At 32.8% G+C, this 17,867-nt stretch overlaps 1 protein-coding gene across 1 annotated transcript; it reads right to left on the reverse strand.

Moving 5' to 3' along the window:
* Nucleotides 1-4,810: 4,810 nt before the first annotated feature.
* Nucleotides 4,811-13,605, reverse strand: LOC126753885 (uncharacterized). The gene is made up of 3 exons (XM_050465630.1): nt 13,153-13,605; nt 5,434-5,943; nt 4,811-5,344 (listed from the first exon to the last, which is right to left on the reverse strand). Exons 1-3 carry the CDS (start codon nt 13,214-13,216, stop codon nt 5,136-5,138), a joined length of 783 nt encoding a protein of 260 aa, XP_050321587.1. The 5' UTR covers nt 13,217-13,605; the 3' UTR covers nt 4,811-5,135.
* Nucleotides 13,606-17,867: the final 4,262 nt, after the last annotated feature.

Consider the following 17,867-nt stretch of genomic DNA (forward strand, 5'->3'; position numbering starts at 1 on the left):
ATTTGGCATTCGATTTCTTTAAGCTTTCTAGACGGTCTTTAATAACTAAGATCCATACAAGTGGCGAGAGAACCTCCACACCCCTCCACGATAGTTCTATCGCAGAGAAATTTAAAGATAAGATGCTTAAGGTACGATTCAACCACAAACCTATTAAAAACTTAATGATCGTTTCCGGCAATACATTGTTGAATACTTCTAGGTATCGTGGATGGTCCCTCTTTCAAACTCTTTTTAGGTCTAAGAGCAGCCTAAGAGTGTTCTAACTGCTCGACTACCGTTCACATTTTTGAAGGGGTTCTTTGCGAGGTTGCGCTTGAACCTTGAAAGAATCATGACAGCCTTTCCACAGAAGATTTTTCACGAAGACCTTTTGGTCTTCCTCAGTACTTCGGGAGAGCAAAGTCTTTTTAGCCGCAAGTCGCAAGAGCTTCAGCGCACACCTCGCCATTCGATTTTCTTAAAAGTTGGGGCTTTCACCGGTCACTATTCAAGGAATATCCAAGCTTGGCGGGACACTTTGCATATGGCAAGCGTAATCGTAACATATGTACGCATTGAAGTTTGAGAAAATATGACCAATAAATGCTGTTTATAGAAAAATAATGGAAAAAAGTAATAATTTAATTAATTGCCGCGGAATATACGTTTCATTAGCTTTATTTAGACATATTGGTCAGAGGAATTGAATTTGATATTTTATAACACTGTATCGTGCCTCTTTTGAGCCGGTACATTAACCTGCTTGATATGTGTTTTACAATGGGTAGTTCCGGATAGTGTTCTAAAGGTTGATAAATGTTGATAAAACTGTGTGAAATTATTATTTTTTAACCAGTTATAATGAGTTTAAAGTGAAATGATTCATGGTTTGAAACCGATGGAAATTTGCCCAATTTTTTCATTTTTGATATTAAAACGCTTAGATACATATCTCATACCGATCAACTAGTATGAGAAGAGATTAAGAGGTTATATTCACTTGCAAGCTAAAAACTTAGTTTTTTTTTTCTGATATGAATTTTTTTAAGAGCATTTTAATTATTAAGTAATTCTAAGTAATGTACATTTACATAATTTAATTCAATTTCATAACCGGCGATTTGTTTTGAAACATTTTGGAGTCAATTGAACCAATAAAATATTTAATTTGGGGCTTCACAAAAAAAGCATATTTTTTGAAAAAAATTTTATAAAATATTTTCGCCAAAAAAAAAATTTAAAAAAAATCAAATTTTTTTAATCATTATCTGAAAAATAAATCTAATTTCAAGTAAATCGGCTTAGCAGTTTCAGAGAAACTCATCGACTACCCCCTTAAACTGAATGGTAGAAATGACCACATGTGGAATTAGAAGGCGTACACCATTTTTTTTGATGACCAATGCTGTACGATATTTCATATACTAACTCATATATATAGTATAAATTCTATTGGGCAGAATGAAGACAATTGATTTTTTTTCGATATTTGGGAGTTAGGAAAAAATTTTGGCCGACTTCGCACATTTTTTAAACAGTTTTTATAATATATATTAGTGCAATTCATTAGATGTATCTTCTTCTTTATTGGTGTAGACGCCACTAATGCGGTTATAGCCGAATTTACAACAAAGCGCCAGTCGTTTTTTATTTTCACTGTTTGGTGTTAGATGTATCGCCTGCTAAAAACTTCGCCTACAACCGCAAATAATTGAACTTCTGCAAAAATTAAAGCCGTGAGAACATCCTCCGAACATCGTTATGTTTACTGACAATTCATCTACTGCACTTAGAAACATTTCTGGTTTAAAAATATAGAGAATATTGCATTTTTTTTGCACTGCGCACTCTTATGAAGCCTCTAAGTGCAGTTGTTTAGCACACTATCGTTATTTGTTAGCCTTATTGCACAGTTGAACACGCTCTCACATCGTCTCATTGAAACATTGTGCAAGATTAATCGATAAATATACAAGAACAATAAAAATGTGACAACAATTGTTTACATAATTTTTTATCATTAACTATAAATAACAATAAATATCAGGGCGCTCGAATAAGCGCATAATAAATATATGTTTGCATTGCATAAATATAAAGTATATAAATTTTGCTACTGATAAATTTACGTCTCGCAAAAATGGTATATGTGTGCGTGCGCATGGCCTAAATTTAGCGTATATTGGCAATGAAGTGGTCAATAATGACACACTTTGCCAGCCACTTGACCATTCTTCACTCAGATTTATACCCAAACATATTTACATTTATGTGTAGACACAGTGAATACATGTGCTGCATACTAAAAGATTTTGTTATCAGCAAATAATTGTCGCGAATTTGATATTTAGAATAACTTGACATTTCAATGTGTTGTATTTTAGCTCTTTAAACATATATATACATATATATTTATACCAAAATGTTCTCTCTTGTTTAGCTCTTTCTTTTCTATTTTGTTATGCCAAAAATTCCAAACAATAAAATTGAATTCATACTCCACGGTAAGGATGCATGTGTGCGTTTATTTGTTAATTACTTTTGTTTTTTATACATATCTTATCACTAAAAATGCCAAACGCTTTCCCTTTATACCAGCTCATGCGAAATTAGTGATAATAACACTCTGGTATCAGTGAGAAAAGTAAAGTGTAGCATGTTTTCTGGTACAAATATTCGCTGCCTAAAGGTATGCTTTATATACCATCGACACTTTAAATTACATGCTTACACTACCCAGTAAACTGTAATTTTTCGTTTCACGTAAACGATTTTAAACGTTATTCCTTTGCCCCAAAAATATCGAATTTCTGTTTCAATGCTTTCTAGGCTCAACATATTCAATAGAAATTATTTCAATGTATTTTTCAAACCTTATAGAGTTATTTTCGAACTTTTAACCTGCCAAAATTCGATTTTTGACCAGATTAAACAACTGGTTGGTAATTTTTTGGAGAACTATGTAAGGATTGTCTGCGAGTAAGCAAATTTGAAAAATGTAGTTTTGAGAAAAAACGTTTACAAAGATAAGCTGAAGCCGATTGAAGGATGTAACTGAGTTATTGATTTAAAATTGGTATGTTATCGAAATGTAAAAAATCGATTTTTCTTGATTTTTTACACACCAGAAGTAGACCGGGTCGATTGTTGTATTATAAAATCGCGTATGCGGGAAATGTTCCACGGATCATTCTGAACAACTTTGTCTAAGAGGCTATGGGTCTAATATATATATATATATATGTATATATATAAGCTGCTTAATATAATATTTTAAGTTTATGATATAAATATTAAATAAATAAGGATATTTTAACTAAATTAGTGCGTCACTACGTATGAGTAATATATGGTATCTTGTGTTCACGTTATGTCACTGCGTATACGTGACTTATCAATGGTTAAATAATCAGGTAGACATACATAGACGTATGTATGTGTTTCTTTATCTTTTCTGTTATTATTTCATTCCACAGTTGTATATAACACAAGGGCCCACTTTGTTAGGTTAATATTTTGGTGCCACACGCTAACTTGTCAAACCAATCCTTTAGGAAAACCAAGTAGTGCCATTTTCACTCTTAATCTTTACCGATAATGCTATGGATAAACCTAACTTATTAAGGTTATCAAGCATTTATTTTTCCTGTTAACGAAGGAGAGTCTATAGACTGCAGTAATAGATGATACGGCCCATATTGGATTTTTCGCCTAAATTTCGAGTAAATTTTTCACATAAAAAATAAGAATTGTAACATAGCAGTATTGCTTTGTGAACAGCTTCCAAGCGAATAGATTAATTCATAACCGAAAACGATTTGAAATATTTATTTGGACTTCATACGGTAGCATTAGTCGTATGTGTTCTTGAGGCGTATATGGTAGCTCATTCAAGGAACATGGGGTCTTTTTTGGAAGATTATACTTCAAGATAGTACAGTTTATGCTGACAATAAGTACATATATAAATGTACATATATGTATATATTTATATGTATATGTCTTGAAGGAGTTATGCTTACCCCAGCAAAATGAAAATATGCTAGTTATGTACTTTAGGATGCTTAAAAACCGAATATTTTATTGCCTTGGTACTCTGAAAACAGATTTTTAGACACTTCTAAGAAAGTTTCTTCAAGTATGAGCTCTTAATAGTAACAGAAAGGTCCTTTTCTTTACTATTCTCTATTCTTTTCTTATTATTATACACATGAAAATATTTTTTTTTAGTGAACAAAGTCTCTACAGCAAAGTCTCTAATGCTCTACAAAACAGTCTCTAAGGATTTTTTTGTAAACTAGACCGTTTGAAATACATTAACGGTTGAAGTTTGATTATTTTTATGGGAATTTATTTTTTTCTAATGAGAAGAACTCATAGTTTTATAAGAAACTTACTGTTCTAAAAAATGGGCGCATAGTATAATTAAAAAACTATATAAACGTAACGTAAACGCTTAACTTAATCGAAAAATTATATGAGACCATTTTATAGAGCAGTAAAGTTCCTATAAAACTGTAAGTATTTCGATTTATATTCATGGACTGATTGAAAAATAATTAAACTTTAATCGTTAATATTTTTTAAACGGAGATTAATCTTTTTTATCCACCCTAATATAAATACGTATATATATTTTTTCTATGTATAATTGTTCTGATAAATTTCCCTTCCTCTATCTCCTACTCTATCTTGCTTTCCTACTCTATCTCTTCGTTATATTTCATGGTGTTCCACCAAAAACAATTTTTTGCGTATTTTTTGTTTCTGCATTCTTCGTGCCAATCTGCATTTAGCCCTAATCAATTAATAAAAAGTCCAGTACATATTACTTTGTTTTGTTTAATTTTCATTTTTTATTTTGTAAAAATTATTTGTTAACCTATGAAAAAAATTAAAATATAGATAACAATAAGGATTTTGGTAAAATTCTAAATTTAAATATTTCGATTTGCATGATTTTCGTACTTAATTCCAAATACAAACTAAATTATTTGTAAACATCTTTAAAAATACTATGTCTTTTGACTTTCCTCCACACAGTTAGCAAAATGTTTGTTTATTTGGTTTAAAATACCGTCAATTTCACTACACACACGCTGTCAGTTGCTGATTCGTGCCATTAACGGCACTTACGAGCACAGCACGACGCCTTATTGCCGGCTCAGCAGTGCAGCAATCAACGTGAACATCAACGCGGCCAGGGAAACGCCAAGCGCGCTGCTGCCGTTGCAACTGTTATTCGAGCAGGGTGTGCACTTGCTCACCTCAGTGCCGTTATTCTGCGCCTGCAGCTGAGCGCAAACGCTCTCCATGGTGGTAACGCGCGAGCAGCCACGGTCCATCTGCGCAGTGCCGTTAACTGCAATAACAAAAATAAACACATACATATACACATTTTTTACATTATGCAACTGACTGATGCCAGCAATCAGCTGTTGCGCTACTCACCTTTCTTTTGCACACTAAAGCAGTGATAGGTGTAACTGTCGCCAACTAGCGGCAACGCTTTGGGTGCTTCATAGACAACTGTACTCTCGGTGCTGCTATTGCTAGCGGTCACATCAGTGGTGTTATTGCCGACGGTCACTTCAGTGGTGAGCAAAAAATCAGCAGCAACGGTGCCGACATCAGGTGGGGTGGGTACGGTTACTGGTGGACCAACGGTAGGTGCTGTCGGCACTGCTTCGGTTGTGCTGCCTTCGGTGGTCGTCACCTCGGTTGTGCCTGTGGTTGTTGTGGCGAGTGTGGTGCCAAGTGTGGTGGTGGTTGTGCTGTCCGTTGTTGGCTCAGCTGTTGTGGTCGTGCTGGGCTCTGTGGTGGGTTCGAGCGTAGTGCTGCTCTGTTCGAAGAATTCCGCATTGCATGCTACGAGTGGCGTTTCGTTTGTAACCTTCGCACAATTCTCGCAAACATAACACATGAGTGGTGTGGTGGAGGTGACTGTGGCGCTGTGGCATGCTGCGAAAGTAGAGAGTGAGATGTTGAGTGTTAAAAGAGAGTTCTTATGCAGTTTAGATTACTTTCTTGATTTAACTGATATATATTTAAAATTGTGGTCATGTAAATTTGTTAAAGAAAATCCTAAAAAATACTGTGGTGTATATTTTTCACAATATTTATTATATTTTTTCATGAAAAAGATTTTTATTATGTTTTACCTAAAAAAAATGTTGTTCTCCGAAATACTAATTCTCACATAAGCGTGCTTCTTATATGTAAGCCATCATCACACCCACGAGTTCTTAAATGGTGAAATTTCCCAAAACTGAATAATATTCCAAGGGGAATTTTGGTTTTTTATAATATTCCCAAGGGCAAATTTTAATTTTTGGCAACATATTTATTTAACAGTGATTTTGGGGTTTTTGTTATCGAAAATTGTGTATGCTTTTTTGTGGTTTTCACGATTATGTGGTTTACATAATTATTATGTGCGATCAAATATTAAAAAAAGATAAGGGGTGAGGTCAGCGCGCTTAATATTTATAAGAATTTCTGTATTTTATGCAACTTTTTAAAACCACAAACTTTTTTCATAAAAGAATGCAATTCTGGGAATTATTTTCAGCAATAAAGAGTCGTTTATCTCGGTTCATCGAACTAGCACAGGTTTGCCACAATAATCACAAAGAACTCATAAATTATTTACATCGGATATTTATACAGCTTTCGTTTATGGAAGACACTTTTTAAATGAGAAGAGACAGCTGACTATCGCAAGCTTAGAAGTTTAGTGAATAATAAGGTTTTGTTCGTGTTTGATATTCTCTTTACTCCGATTAAACTCAAAATATTGTTGCGAGAGTAATATTAAGTATGAATCTTTTTCTAACAGGAATTGAAATAATATAGCAAGATAAGCCTAGAAGAAACCACTTTTTGTTTTTAACCCTACTTCTGTATATGCTCATGTTTATAACCATTTTGTATTTGATAAAATTATCTGCATTACTTAAAATCAGCTGCTAGATTTTTTGTATACCAACTGAGATCTTCTTTATCAAATATAGTAGGTGTAAACTACTCAATATCAAAAACAAATATATGTAAAGGTATATATTGGGTAGTCGAAAAAGTCTTTTCGTATTTTGTCAATAGATATATTTGCAGTGGTATATCTCCAGTGCTGTCAATCACATTGTGTCATACCATAGTGTAAAGAAGTATCTTTAGCCAAAAAAAAATTAAATTCGGGGAAATTGAAAAAAATGTTACAGCTGTTCAAAAATTAGTGAAAATCATCAAGAAATTCACTTCTTTGAAATTTTTTTTATAAAAAAGGGAAGAAATTTGTGAAGTTTACGGTGACGATGCTGTATCAGTTCGTGTAGCACAACAATGGTTCTCTCGCTTCCGTTCTGGAAATTTCGATATGAAAGATGCCTCGCTCTGATCGACCTATCGTTGAAAAAGTTGATGAAATTATGCAGCCATGACATCGCTAAGGAACTTAACATTCATCATCAAACGATTTTGAGCCATTTAAAAAAGACTGGCTACAAAAAGGAGCTCGATGTTTGGGTACCACATGAATTGTCTATGAAAAATTTAATAGACCGAATTAACATCTGCATCAGAAGACGTAACAGGAGACGAAAAGTGGATCAAATACGACAATAATGTGCGAAAAAGATCATGGTCCAAGGGTGGTGAAGCTCAACAAATGGTCGCAAAGCCAGGATTGACGCCTCGAAAGGTTATGCTGAGTGTTTGCTGGGATTGCACCATCGGACTACCATTTGCTTCGGACAATGCAGAATTCCCTTAATGGAGTAAAGTTGGCTTCAAGAGAAGCCTGTGAAAATTAATTTTCACAGTTTTTCGCTGAGAAATCAGAAAACTTTTACACTGATGGAATAATGTCTCTAGCGGAAAAATGGCAAAACGTGGTCGACCAAAATGGTACATATATGGTTCATTAAAGTTCGTTATAAATATAAAAAAAAATAAGTTGAAGTTTGATTAGAAATACGAAAAGACTTTTTCGACTATTTTATTGAATATTTGTTAAAATGTTTTTGCTAAAATATTTAACATTTTGATTAGCATTTTGGTAATTTTTATTTCTGAACCTTATCACTTGGACTTCCTCCGAGTTTAATTAGCTATGCCTTTATGTACCACATACTTACTTTTTATTAAAAATAACTGACATTCGCTGAATTTATTTCACGTCATTTCTTATTTTATCAATGCATTTTCAATTTGCTTAACTCTTTTATTTATTTTTAAAAATAAATTCAAAAAAAAAGGAAATCATAATTTTCTTTGTCTCCCTTGCTGCTATGCGGGCTTCCTCCATTTCCTAGCCATCTGTTGATCTTCACTATTATCATGACAATTTTAACAACTGTCACTCTGGCTTTGTTTACCACCAGAATGTTGTGAAGACAAAGAACACAAAGGGAAGAGTTAAAGGCGAGCAAGGCGCACTTGTCGGGTTAAATATTTGAGTTGCAACAACAAAGAAGTAAAGGTACATAAAAACAGACATATGTATATACATATGTATATATAGTATATGTATAACCTTACACCCACGCCGTGATTGACAGCTTGGTTAGAGCAGATTTTTTGCATATTTTTTGTTTTGTTTTAAAGTTTTATTTCATTCTTGGTAAAGTACTGAGCTGTCGGAAGGTCTGCAGAAAAGCTACCGATTATTGTTGAATAAAGTTCTTTTTTTTTAATATGACCGTTTTCAAAAGTTTAGATATACATGTACATATATACATATATCATTTCACGATACCTATATGTTATTGTAGACGGCATTGGTGCCTATTCAAAGCAGTATTGAATATGCTTTTCAAATAGTTAAAACGAGTTATAAGTTTTTAATCAAAAATCAAACACGTTTTTTTCAAATACACGATAATGTGGTTTCCAGTTCTCAAGTGGAAAAATTTACTCTTATAGTTACTTATACTTAGTACTATACTATGAAAAATAAAGTGTATTGCACAGCTTATTTGCTTCGTTTAAGTATATTTCTAACATTTCAGTTGAATAGACTTGTATATTTTAATTATTTTCTCTTAAGTTGAAGGCTAGTAGTTACTTGAACATAAATTATTATTAATTTATGCAGACTATTCGTAGTATTTGAATAATTTATTTCAGCAGACATTGTATTGCTGCTAAAATTTCCCCACGCTTGAGTTTAACATTTAATTATAAGTTATGTATGTTATAACGCTGTAAAGACCGCGCAGGAAATGGTAATCTAAGAATTTAGAATGAAATAATGTGCCGGATTAAAAATGAAGTGTTTTTTGAACAACTGAAATAATTAGTTTAGAAAACAAAGAAAATAGGAGAATCAGAAAGCACCACTAAATTATAGGTATAAAGTGGCTACACATTGCCGCTTCGCTTACAATTACTCCTATAAAATTTGAGTGAGAAATAGAGTGAAACATTACAAGAATTTTGAAAAAAAAGTATATACATATAGCACAGACTACAATAATCTACATATGTAAATAATTCAACCATTTACTTCAGCTGCATGCTTTCGCAAACTTTCTTTACTTTTTGGTAGTGTGTCAATTATATTGAATTTCCTGCTGGGTATGTACTGTATGCGAAAGTACTGTTTTTGGCATATTGAAATATATTTTCGTTGGCCACTATTTGTTGTTACGAAATATAGTAATATGAGAATGTGTTATTGTTTTTTCTTAATTTTTTATATCTGTATCTTTCTCAACTGCCATTCGCTATATGTAAATATGTAAATGTTTAAAGGCATTTGTATTGCAATAAAATTATTAAATTGAAACGCTTTGCAAGCACTTTTACAAAAATTGATTGCCAAATGCGTATATTGAGTGTCAAACTACTTTTACCTCTTACTTTATGTACCTACGTTGTACTATATATAGTATGTAAATATGTAAATATAAGCCTACTTATGAGTGCTAATTTGTATACGTACATAAAATACGTAATTTAATTCAAATAAAAAAATGTATATAGAGCACGTAGTTTTGAACTATTTTGCATTAAAGATATTTACCGATTTTACAAAACCAATATCGAAATCCCGAAAATTTTCGGGATTACTTTTTTACTACTTTTTTGTTTTAATTAAAAATATTAGGGCATTGAAATAAATATGGAAGAAAAAACTAATGTCTCGGGATCCCGTCAACGTAATACCGAAACTTCTAGATTATAATTGTTATAAAAAATGAAAGTGCTTTATCGGAACTTCGGTATTTTAAAAAGCAATACTGTGATCCCGAAAATTTTCGGGATTGTCTTTTTACATATGTTTTTAACATGAAACATAAAGCATCGTTTTGGGATCCCGACTACGTTATACTGAAAATTCGGCATTATATTGTTACTATTTTCCCTTTTCATAAAAAAATGTAAGTTTATCATCGAAATTTAGAGTTTTACAAAAGCAACATCGTGATCCCTAAAATTTTCTGTATTATGTTATTTTTTACTATTTCTTATACTTATGAAAAATTAAAAATTTAAGAGCATTAAAATGCACATGCAACGTAAAGTAATGCTTCGGAATCCCTCAACTTAATACCGAAAGTTCGCGATTTTGATAATACTATTTGTTTGTTTTTTATAAAAAATAAAAATGCATTAAAGGAAATTTGGGGATTTAACAAAAGAAATATCGTGATCCCGAAAAATTTCGGGATTGTATTTTTACTTTTTTTTTTTGAAATTAAACAGTTAAGAGCATTAAAATACACATGTAATGTAATACCGAAATTTCGGGCTTATGTTGTTACCTTTTTTATAAAAAATGAAAATGCAATTTCAGTATTTTATAAAACCAATATCGGGATCCCGAAAAATTTCGGTATTATAATTTTACTATTTCTGTTTTTTCTTCTTCTATTTTTTATAAAAAAATTCAAATTTTACAGCATTAAAACAACAGGAAAACGTTTTGGGTCGTTTAACTATACATACATACTTGTACATATTTTCTAATATTTATATTTTATTTTTATTGAGCTCGTAATATTTACAAACCATATACCGTTTGTAACAGAAACCTTTAGTTTTTATTTGCTAAGTGAACAAGAAAAACCTTCTTGTCGCCGTCAAAACATGTTTATTATTATTTTCTTTCACGTGTCTCGCAGCACGGAAACATTTACTTACTATTCTCACATACTCCTATAAATTTATTTATTATATTTACCATACATGTTAATTAGCCAAACAGCTTAAGACTTAATCATGTGATATTAGTTTTCATTAAGTATATAGGAAAGTATACTTATGTATAAACATGTGGGCTTATAGCAAATTTGTTGCCGTTTTGCCAAGTAGTGTCTAATAGCTTAGGCAAATATGTCAGTTTAGGTGAATATTTACAAATCTACAAGACCATAAATTCATACACATTTTTGTACATATGTACATATGTTGTATATATATATATTTATATGCGTACTTTCGATCATAATTCAATTTACTGCACTTCACCAGCCATTGTGTTCGTAAGGTAACATTTAATTAACAGTTTACTGTTTGTTCGCAGATTATTGTGACTGGCTATATATTATATGTATATAGTATGCATATATATGTATTTGCATTATTGCGAGTTCGCCACATAAAACGAAAACATTTTCAGCACTTGCAATGGATTTATTTTGAAATTATCAAGAATCCATAACTATCTAATAAAGTGGTTTATTGTTTTTCCCACTTTCGAGTTTAGCTTTGAAAATCAACTTTTTAATTGCATCAATTTGCATAAAATTAATATGGGTGTGATGAAGTCGCTTCTTCTTTTTGCATTTCACATACGTTAGAAACTAAGATAATTATCTAAACTATTTGATTTATACCAGTTTGTTTGTTCTATTCGCCACTAATCAAAGTTTGATGAAGCGAATATTATACACAGTAACATTCCAAGCAATAGTACCTTTGCAAAAATTTGGCGCAAATTTATAGAAAATTTGATTGAACTTTTGAACTTAGGAAGTTCTGATATATCGTTGTTTGTACTAAGAAAGTCTTCACATTTTTACTAGGTGACTTTAGAAATGCTACATAAAAACTGTAGCCGTTAATTTCTTCTAATTATAAATCTAATTAATTAGCAGTGATTTGTTATATTTCTATTTTGGTCTTAATGTGAAGGAAGGGGTGATTTTGGCCATTATGGGTAGTTTGAATTATGAAAATCTTTAAAATGATTTAATATCTAATTTTTCTAGTTCTGCTGATCTACCGATAAGGTTTGCAACATCCAGAAAAAACATGCTGGTAGTTTGAAGCCAAGAAGTACGGGTCAGATATTTTCTCAACAACAGCTCCTCGAAGAATTGTTAATTGTACTTTTTCAACAACTTATAAAAATTTATTCAAAAATAGAATTTATGGAGCTTGGTTCATTAGCCATGATATTATTACTTTTTTATCGTAATTTATTGTGTTCACAACTATCTGACGAACTGACAACGACATCTATTGACAAAATACGAAAAGACTTTTTCGACTACCCAATATTATAGTGCATATTTTCAATTTATTATTAATTGTGGTTTGTGAGCCCAGTTTAGTTTTAGTATTTCAAAACTGACAGCTAGTCGGCGAACCAAAAAACGAATTTTTCGTCTTCCGCCGAAAGGGCAGAAAAGTATAGGGATCCTGCACTTTCTCTTAAATTTCAGCATTTTGAAATCAAGTAGCTCAAACGTGCCACACTCATGAGTATCTAAAAAAATCATGGAGTTCTCAACTGCTCCCTTAAAACTTGGATCACTCACTTTCTGATATTTAATTTGTTATCGGCGGCACTCAACAGTTTGTTAATCATGAAAACTAAATTTTGCTGTCATACAAGTAACTTGAACTTATGGTCAAAAAGTGTTGAACCAAGCAACACGTGAATTATAAAAAATCCTTTAAGCTTTTCTTTAAATAAAACTTAATCACTTATTGTACGTATATAACTCCTTCTTTCACATTATTAACCCTTAGTTGATGCACATAGAGGTCTCGCTTAGTAAAATTTGCACAAAGTACTCCAAAATTCCATTCGAATATGGATTTTTGCGCTGCTGAATTATTTAATTCACTTAATTTTGTTCGTTTTTTGTCAAATGTTGCCACACATTAACTTTTGTTAAAACACTAATAAAACATTTTGAATGAGTATTGTAAAATTACCTTGTACTATGCACGCAAGCAACAGGAAGCCCGTCAATTTTCTTATACTTTTAATTTGTTGCATTTTGTATTTATTGTTGCTTTTGTTTATTAAAATAGTTGAAAATGAGATTTTTCTTCGATTAATTTTAATATTAATCTAATTTGTATAAATTTTTATATTTTTTTTAATCCCTTAAAAGCAATCTAGTTGCTAGATCTGCTGCAAGAAATGCGAGACGACACGCGAAACACAAACTAACGTAAATAAAATATTATTTCGATCCTTGTTTAAGAGTTATTATCCTTGTTACTTCACTTTGCTTGTGCGCGTCAACCGCCGTTTGTGAATTTCAAAAATTAACTGAAAATCTTGTGATCCCATTGAAAGTTTTTATATGTATTTCCCGTGCTTTAAAGCGTTCTCAACTCACTGCTGCCATTGTCAGCTGTCCAGCGGTGCAGTATGTACGAGTGTACATATGTATTATATGGCCGATCGCAGCGCGCCATTTACGAACCTTATTGAGCGCAACTGCCAGCTACTGTTCTACAGTAGCCCCCGCTTCCGCTCACAATCGCACACTTTACACTATTCCGTCTTTTTAGCTCTCTCGCGCGCTCTTTTTCACTTCGATTGAGCGCCTTGCTGCTGAGCTAATTTTGGCAATTATGTACATATATTAACTGACCCAACGGGGTAATACCACTTTTATTATTATTATCAGCGTAAAAATTATTTTTGATAAAAATAAAATTAAGTAAAATAAAACAAAAGCAAAAAGCGCCAAGCGGCAGTAAAAGTGAAGCGAAGTGCGGCAGCGGAGCGCAGCGCGGCGGCACACAGTGAGCGATTTGCAAATTATTAAAGCATGAAACAGCTGAGTTTTGGATATGCCTTCGGTAAATACCGGTAACTTGTTTCGTATGCATGGAAGGGGCGGCGGTGAAAATTCCCGCCACCGCAAATAAAGCACAGCAGCAACAAAAGCAAAAATTCCGCAAAAAATGCACTGAAAAGTGCGATTGTCATGTGCTTCTGTTGGTGTTGTTTTTGCTTTTTGATGTGCATTGTTTTTGCTTCTTGATTTGCGTTGTTTTTGCTTCTTGATTCGCATTGTTCTTGCTTGTTGTTTGTATTGTTTTTGCTTGTCTCTTATATTGTTTTTTTTTCTTCTTTTGTGTCTGTCTGCGATTTCTGCATTTAACTTATATTGTTTTATCTCTCAATTGCTGCTCAATATGACAATATCGCCAATTAGTTGTGACCAGGTTTACCGCTGTCTCGGCTTCCAAATGTCAACGAACAGTCGTTGTCAGTTGACGGGTTCTCTCATGTGACGTAACACACGTAGTAAGCTTGCATATTATGTGACTACCTGTGTTCAACGTTCAGTGCGCAGCTGTGCGTCATGCGAATTGCAGAACAGAAAGCAAAAACAAAAGGCCAAAGAAGCGCTCTTTAATTTTTGAACTTTCTTGATTCACCAACTTACCCATATTTTCTGCGTTTGGACGCTGATCGCACTGTTAGAAGGCGTACTGACTATGTGCGTAGGTTTTTAGAACCTGTGTTGGTTGAAAGTGAACTTTGTTGTGTCTGTTTTTAATTTAAATGAAGCTTATGAATAGCGACATCATTTGCGTGGAATTTGGTATCGCGTATCTAGATTATTATATGGTTGCAGAGAGAGTCCAAGTGTAAAATAGAAAGACTTCGAAAGATGATTTCAAAAGTTGTTAGCAATATAAGGTAAAAAGTAAAATCTTTCTTTATATCTATATATATACATACATATATGTAACATTTGATGTTCCGCTCTCGATTCTTCCTCTTTATAGCCGAGTTTTCAACAGCGCGCCAGTCATTTTTCCATTTTTTTTCGCTGTTTGGTGCCAATTGGAGATTCCAAAATTAGCTGATCTGTCTGTCCAACGGAGTGGAGGTCTTTTTCATCCTTTACTTCCTAAGGCGCTGTCAGAGCTGGAGTGTTTTCATCCATTCGGACGACATGACCTAGCCAGCGTGCCACTGTCTATTAATTCGCTGAACAAAGTCAATGACGTCGTATATTTCATACAGCTCATCGTTCCATCGGCTGCGATATTCGCCGTTGTCAATGAGCAAAGGACCATGGATGGCGCTATGTGTAGAAGTTCACGCAAGTGGGGAAAGCCAATGAAAAGAAGAACAGCCTCAGATGAGAGAACTTCCACCGCTCTCCATTAGCTTATATTATATATTTATCTAAGTTAGCTTTCCATTGGCTGTATTGGCTTTGAACTCACTGACTGTGCAGTCAAAACTAGTCAAGGAGTGCATGACCTCATTAGCAGTGCCTTCAAGCTGTTCCATATTAGACTTGGAAGCCCCTATTTTCCCATTTTTATTCGTTTGGAAGCGGGACGATTTTTCGATGTCTTTTTATGTTCTTTCGTTGGACCTTTGGATTGTCAGAGGTCGTCCGAACTACTGGCTTTTAGCAAAGCCAATATATATTCTGACTGAGCACGATTCAATATGTTCACACGCGGTGCGGCTAAATATTCTATCGGACGTCTTTGCCTAAGCTGTATGCAGAGAGGCGAGATGGAATCATCTTGTCTCTTCCTTCTTTATTGCCCGGCTTTTGCCAGACGAAGATTGAAATATAGACATACTTTTAGCGAACCTAGTGAATTTGTTGATTGATATTATTCATCATAATTAATTCGTCGATCTATGAGGATCTGGTGATTTACCTTTAAGAGTTTGTGGGTAATGCAAACGACGAACATCTGTCTTAAGAGATCATCGATTTTGGATCAACTCTGCGGCCTATCCTAATCTAACCCAGATTTCCGTCAGCGAGTGACATATAAATGGCTGAACTTAGGATTGCTAGTTGGCCAAAATGTTATAAAAAATATTCACCGTTATATTTTATAAAATGGTTAATTAGATTTCATGTTGAATTTCCATAATACTATTCAAAACTGGAATTTTTCTTCCAAGCTAACCAAGGAAAGAGAACTGAATTCTAAGTTTGCTAATTTTAATACTAATGATCTATAATTATTATACACGAGAAGCTCCCAGTAAAATGTGTATAATCTGTGGAAGTTATTGAGCTTAAATGTATTAACCAACGAATTTATGAGTATGAATGATTTTAATATTTCAAAATTTCTGATTTTTCGTCAAATCGTAAAGTGCTATATCACTTCAAACCATTCAAATCAATGTCGAGGCGTTATATAAATAAAAGCTTATGAAAAGCCCATTTTCCCTTTTAAACTGAAGCACGTTTTATATTTTGGTCAAGCCCCTTAAATCGTATAGAGACCGCATTAATCATCTATTTCTATCTAATTTAATCTCAAATATTAAAATATTAGGTAGCTTGAAACTATATCACTCATGTGGTGATCCTGTGATTAAAAGTTTTTACTTAGAACTGGGACCTATTTTATAGAAAATTGTCAGAATATGTAAATTTAATATAATTTAATATTAACCGTTATCAATGCTAAGTACAGTTTTAGTATGTAAAATTTATCGGTGATCGATTGCCACTATAAATTAAAATATTTAGAGTACCTCGCATTGTAAAAAAAAAATCGCATTCATTTCATTAATTAATCTTTTGTAAGTCTACAAAATATGCATATCTTATACTAAAAGCGTTGCCAATATAAGCCACTGCCTTAAGACATGGATTTTTTTCTTACCGTTACATATTATGTGGGTTTATTTCACCATTCGGTAATGTCGCTTGTAGAAACGTGCCACAAATTAGTCTTATCTGGGTACAAGGAAGTCTAACACATAGTGATTTTATTTTATTTGGCTACAGACCCGTATTTAAAATGAAACTAATAAAATTGTTTTTAATAATTAATTAAAATATTTTGAGAAAATAAATCTCCGAGCTAAAAGCGTCTTTTAAGCGCTTTTACTTTCTGGGAATGATTTGAAACTGATAGGTTATTACAATCGAAAGATAACAAGAGTACTTAAAAGAAGAGTGTTGCAGAGATGGATCACTTTCTTATGGTATGCAGGTAGAGGAAGCATATTAAGCATCTACATCTTTTGTTAAGTATATTGTGGGCGCTGTTCCACATTATTCTACATGAGTTCACATATGAGTTTCAACGACAGATTTTACAAATCTGAGTAAAACTATGGATGCATGCAGGATTCTTCATCTTATAATGGGTTTACAGCAGACAGAGTTTGAAGAAGCAGTTGAGATCGATATGACACTGTCCATACAACGATAAATTTAACTGATAAGGCGGCAAGTGATTTCCTATACATTTAAAAATCCTAATTTCAAAGGCATCGAGAAGCAGTTTCTTTTTTTTTTAACGTACTCTTTACTTGTTCCACAACCTTTATCAAAAATACTTTTGAATTGACCACAATTTCCGCCTGAATTATGCTTTTATCAGTATTAAATGATTCAAAAATATACTCTTTAGCAATTGGTTGCAAGAGTATAAATATACAGAAGTGCTTGCTTGAGTTTATTAAAATTATAACGAAATTTAGAAGTATACAACCGCGAGAATATGAAGTTTCCGATAAAAAATCTTGATTTTCCCAAAAATTCCTCATACAAATGTGTGTACAACCAAAAAAAGAAAAATGCAACGAGAAGCAGTTCCTTTTTTTCTAACAGGCTCTTTATTTATTTCTCCAACATTTATCAAAATTACTTTTGAACTGATCTCAATTATCGCATGAATCA

Source organism: Bactrocera neohumeralis, chromosome 3 (assembly GCF_024586455.1).
Source record: "Bactrocera neohumeralis isolate Rockhampton chromosome 3, APGP_CSIRO_Bneo_wtdbg2-racon-allhic-juicebox.fasta_v2, whole genome shotgun sequence".
NCBI lineage: Eukaryota > Metazoa > Arthropoda > Insecta > Diptera > Tephritidae > Bactrocera > Bactrocera neohumeralis.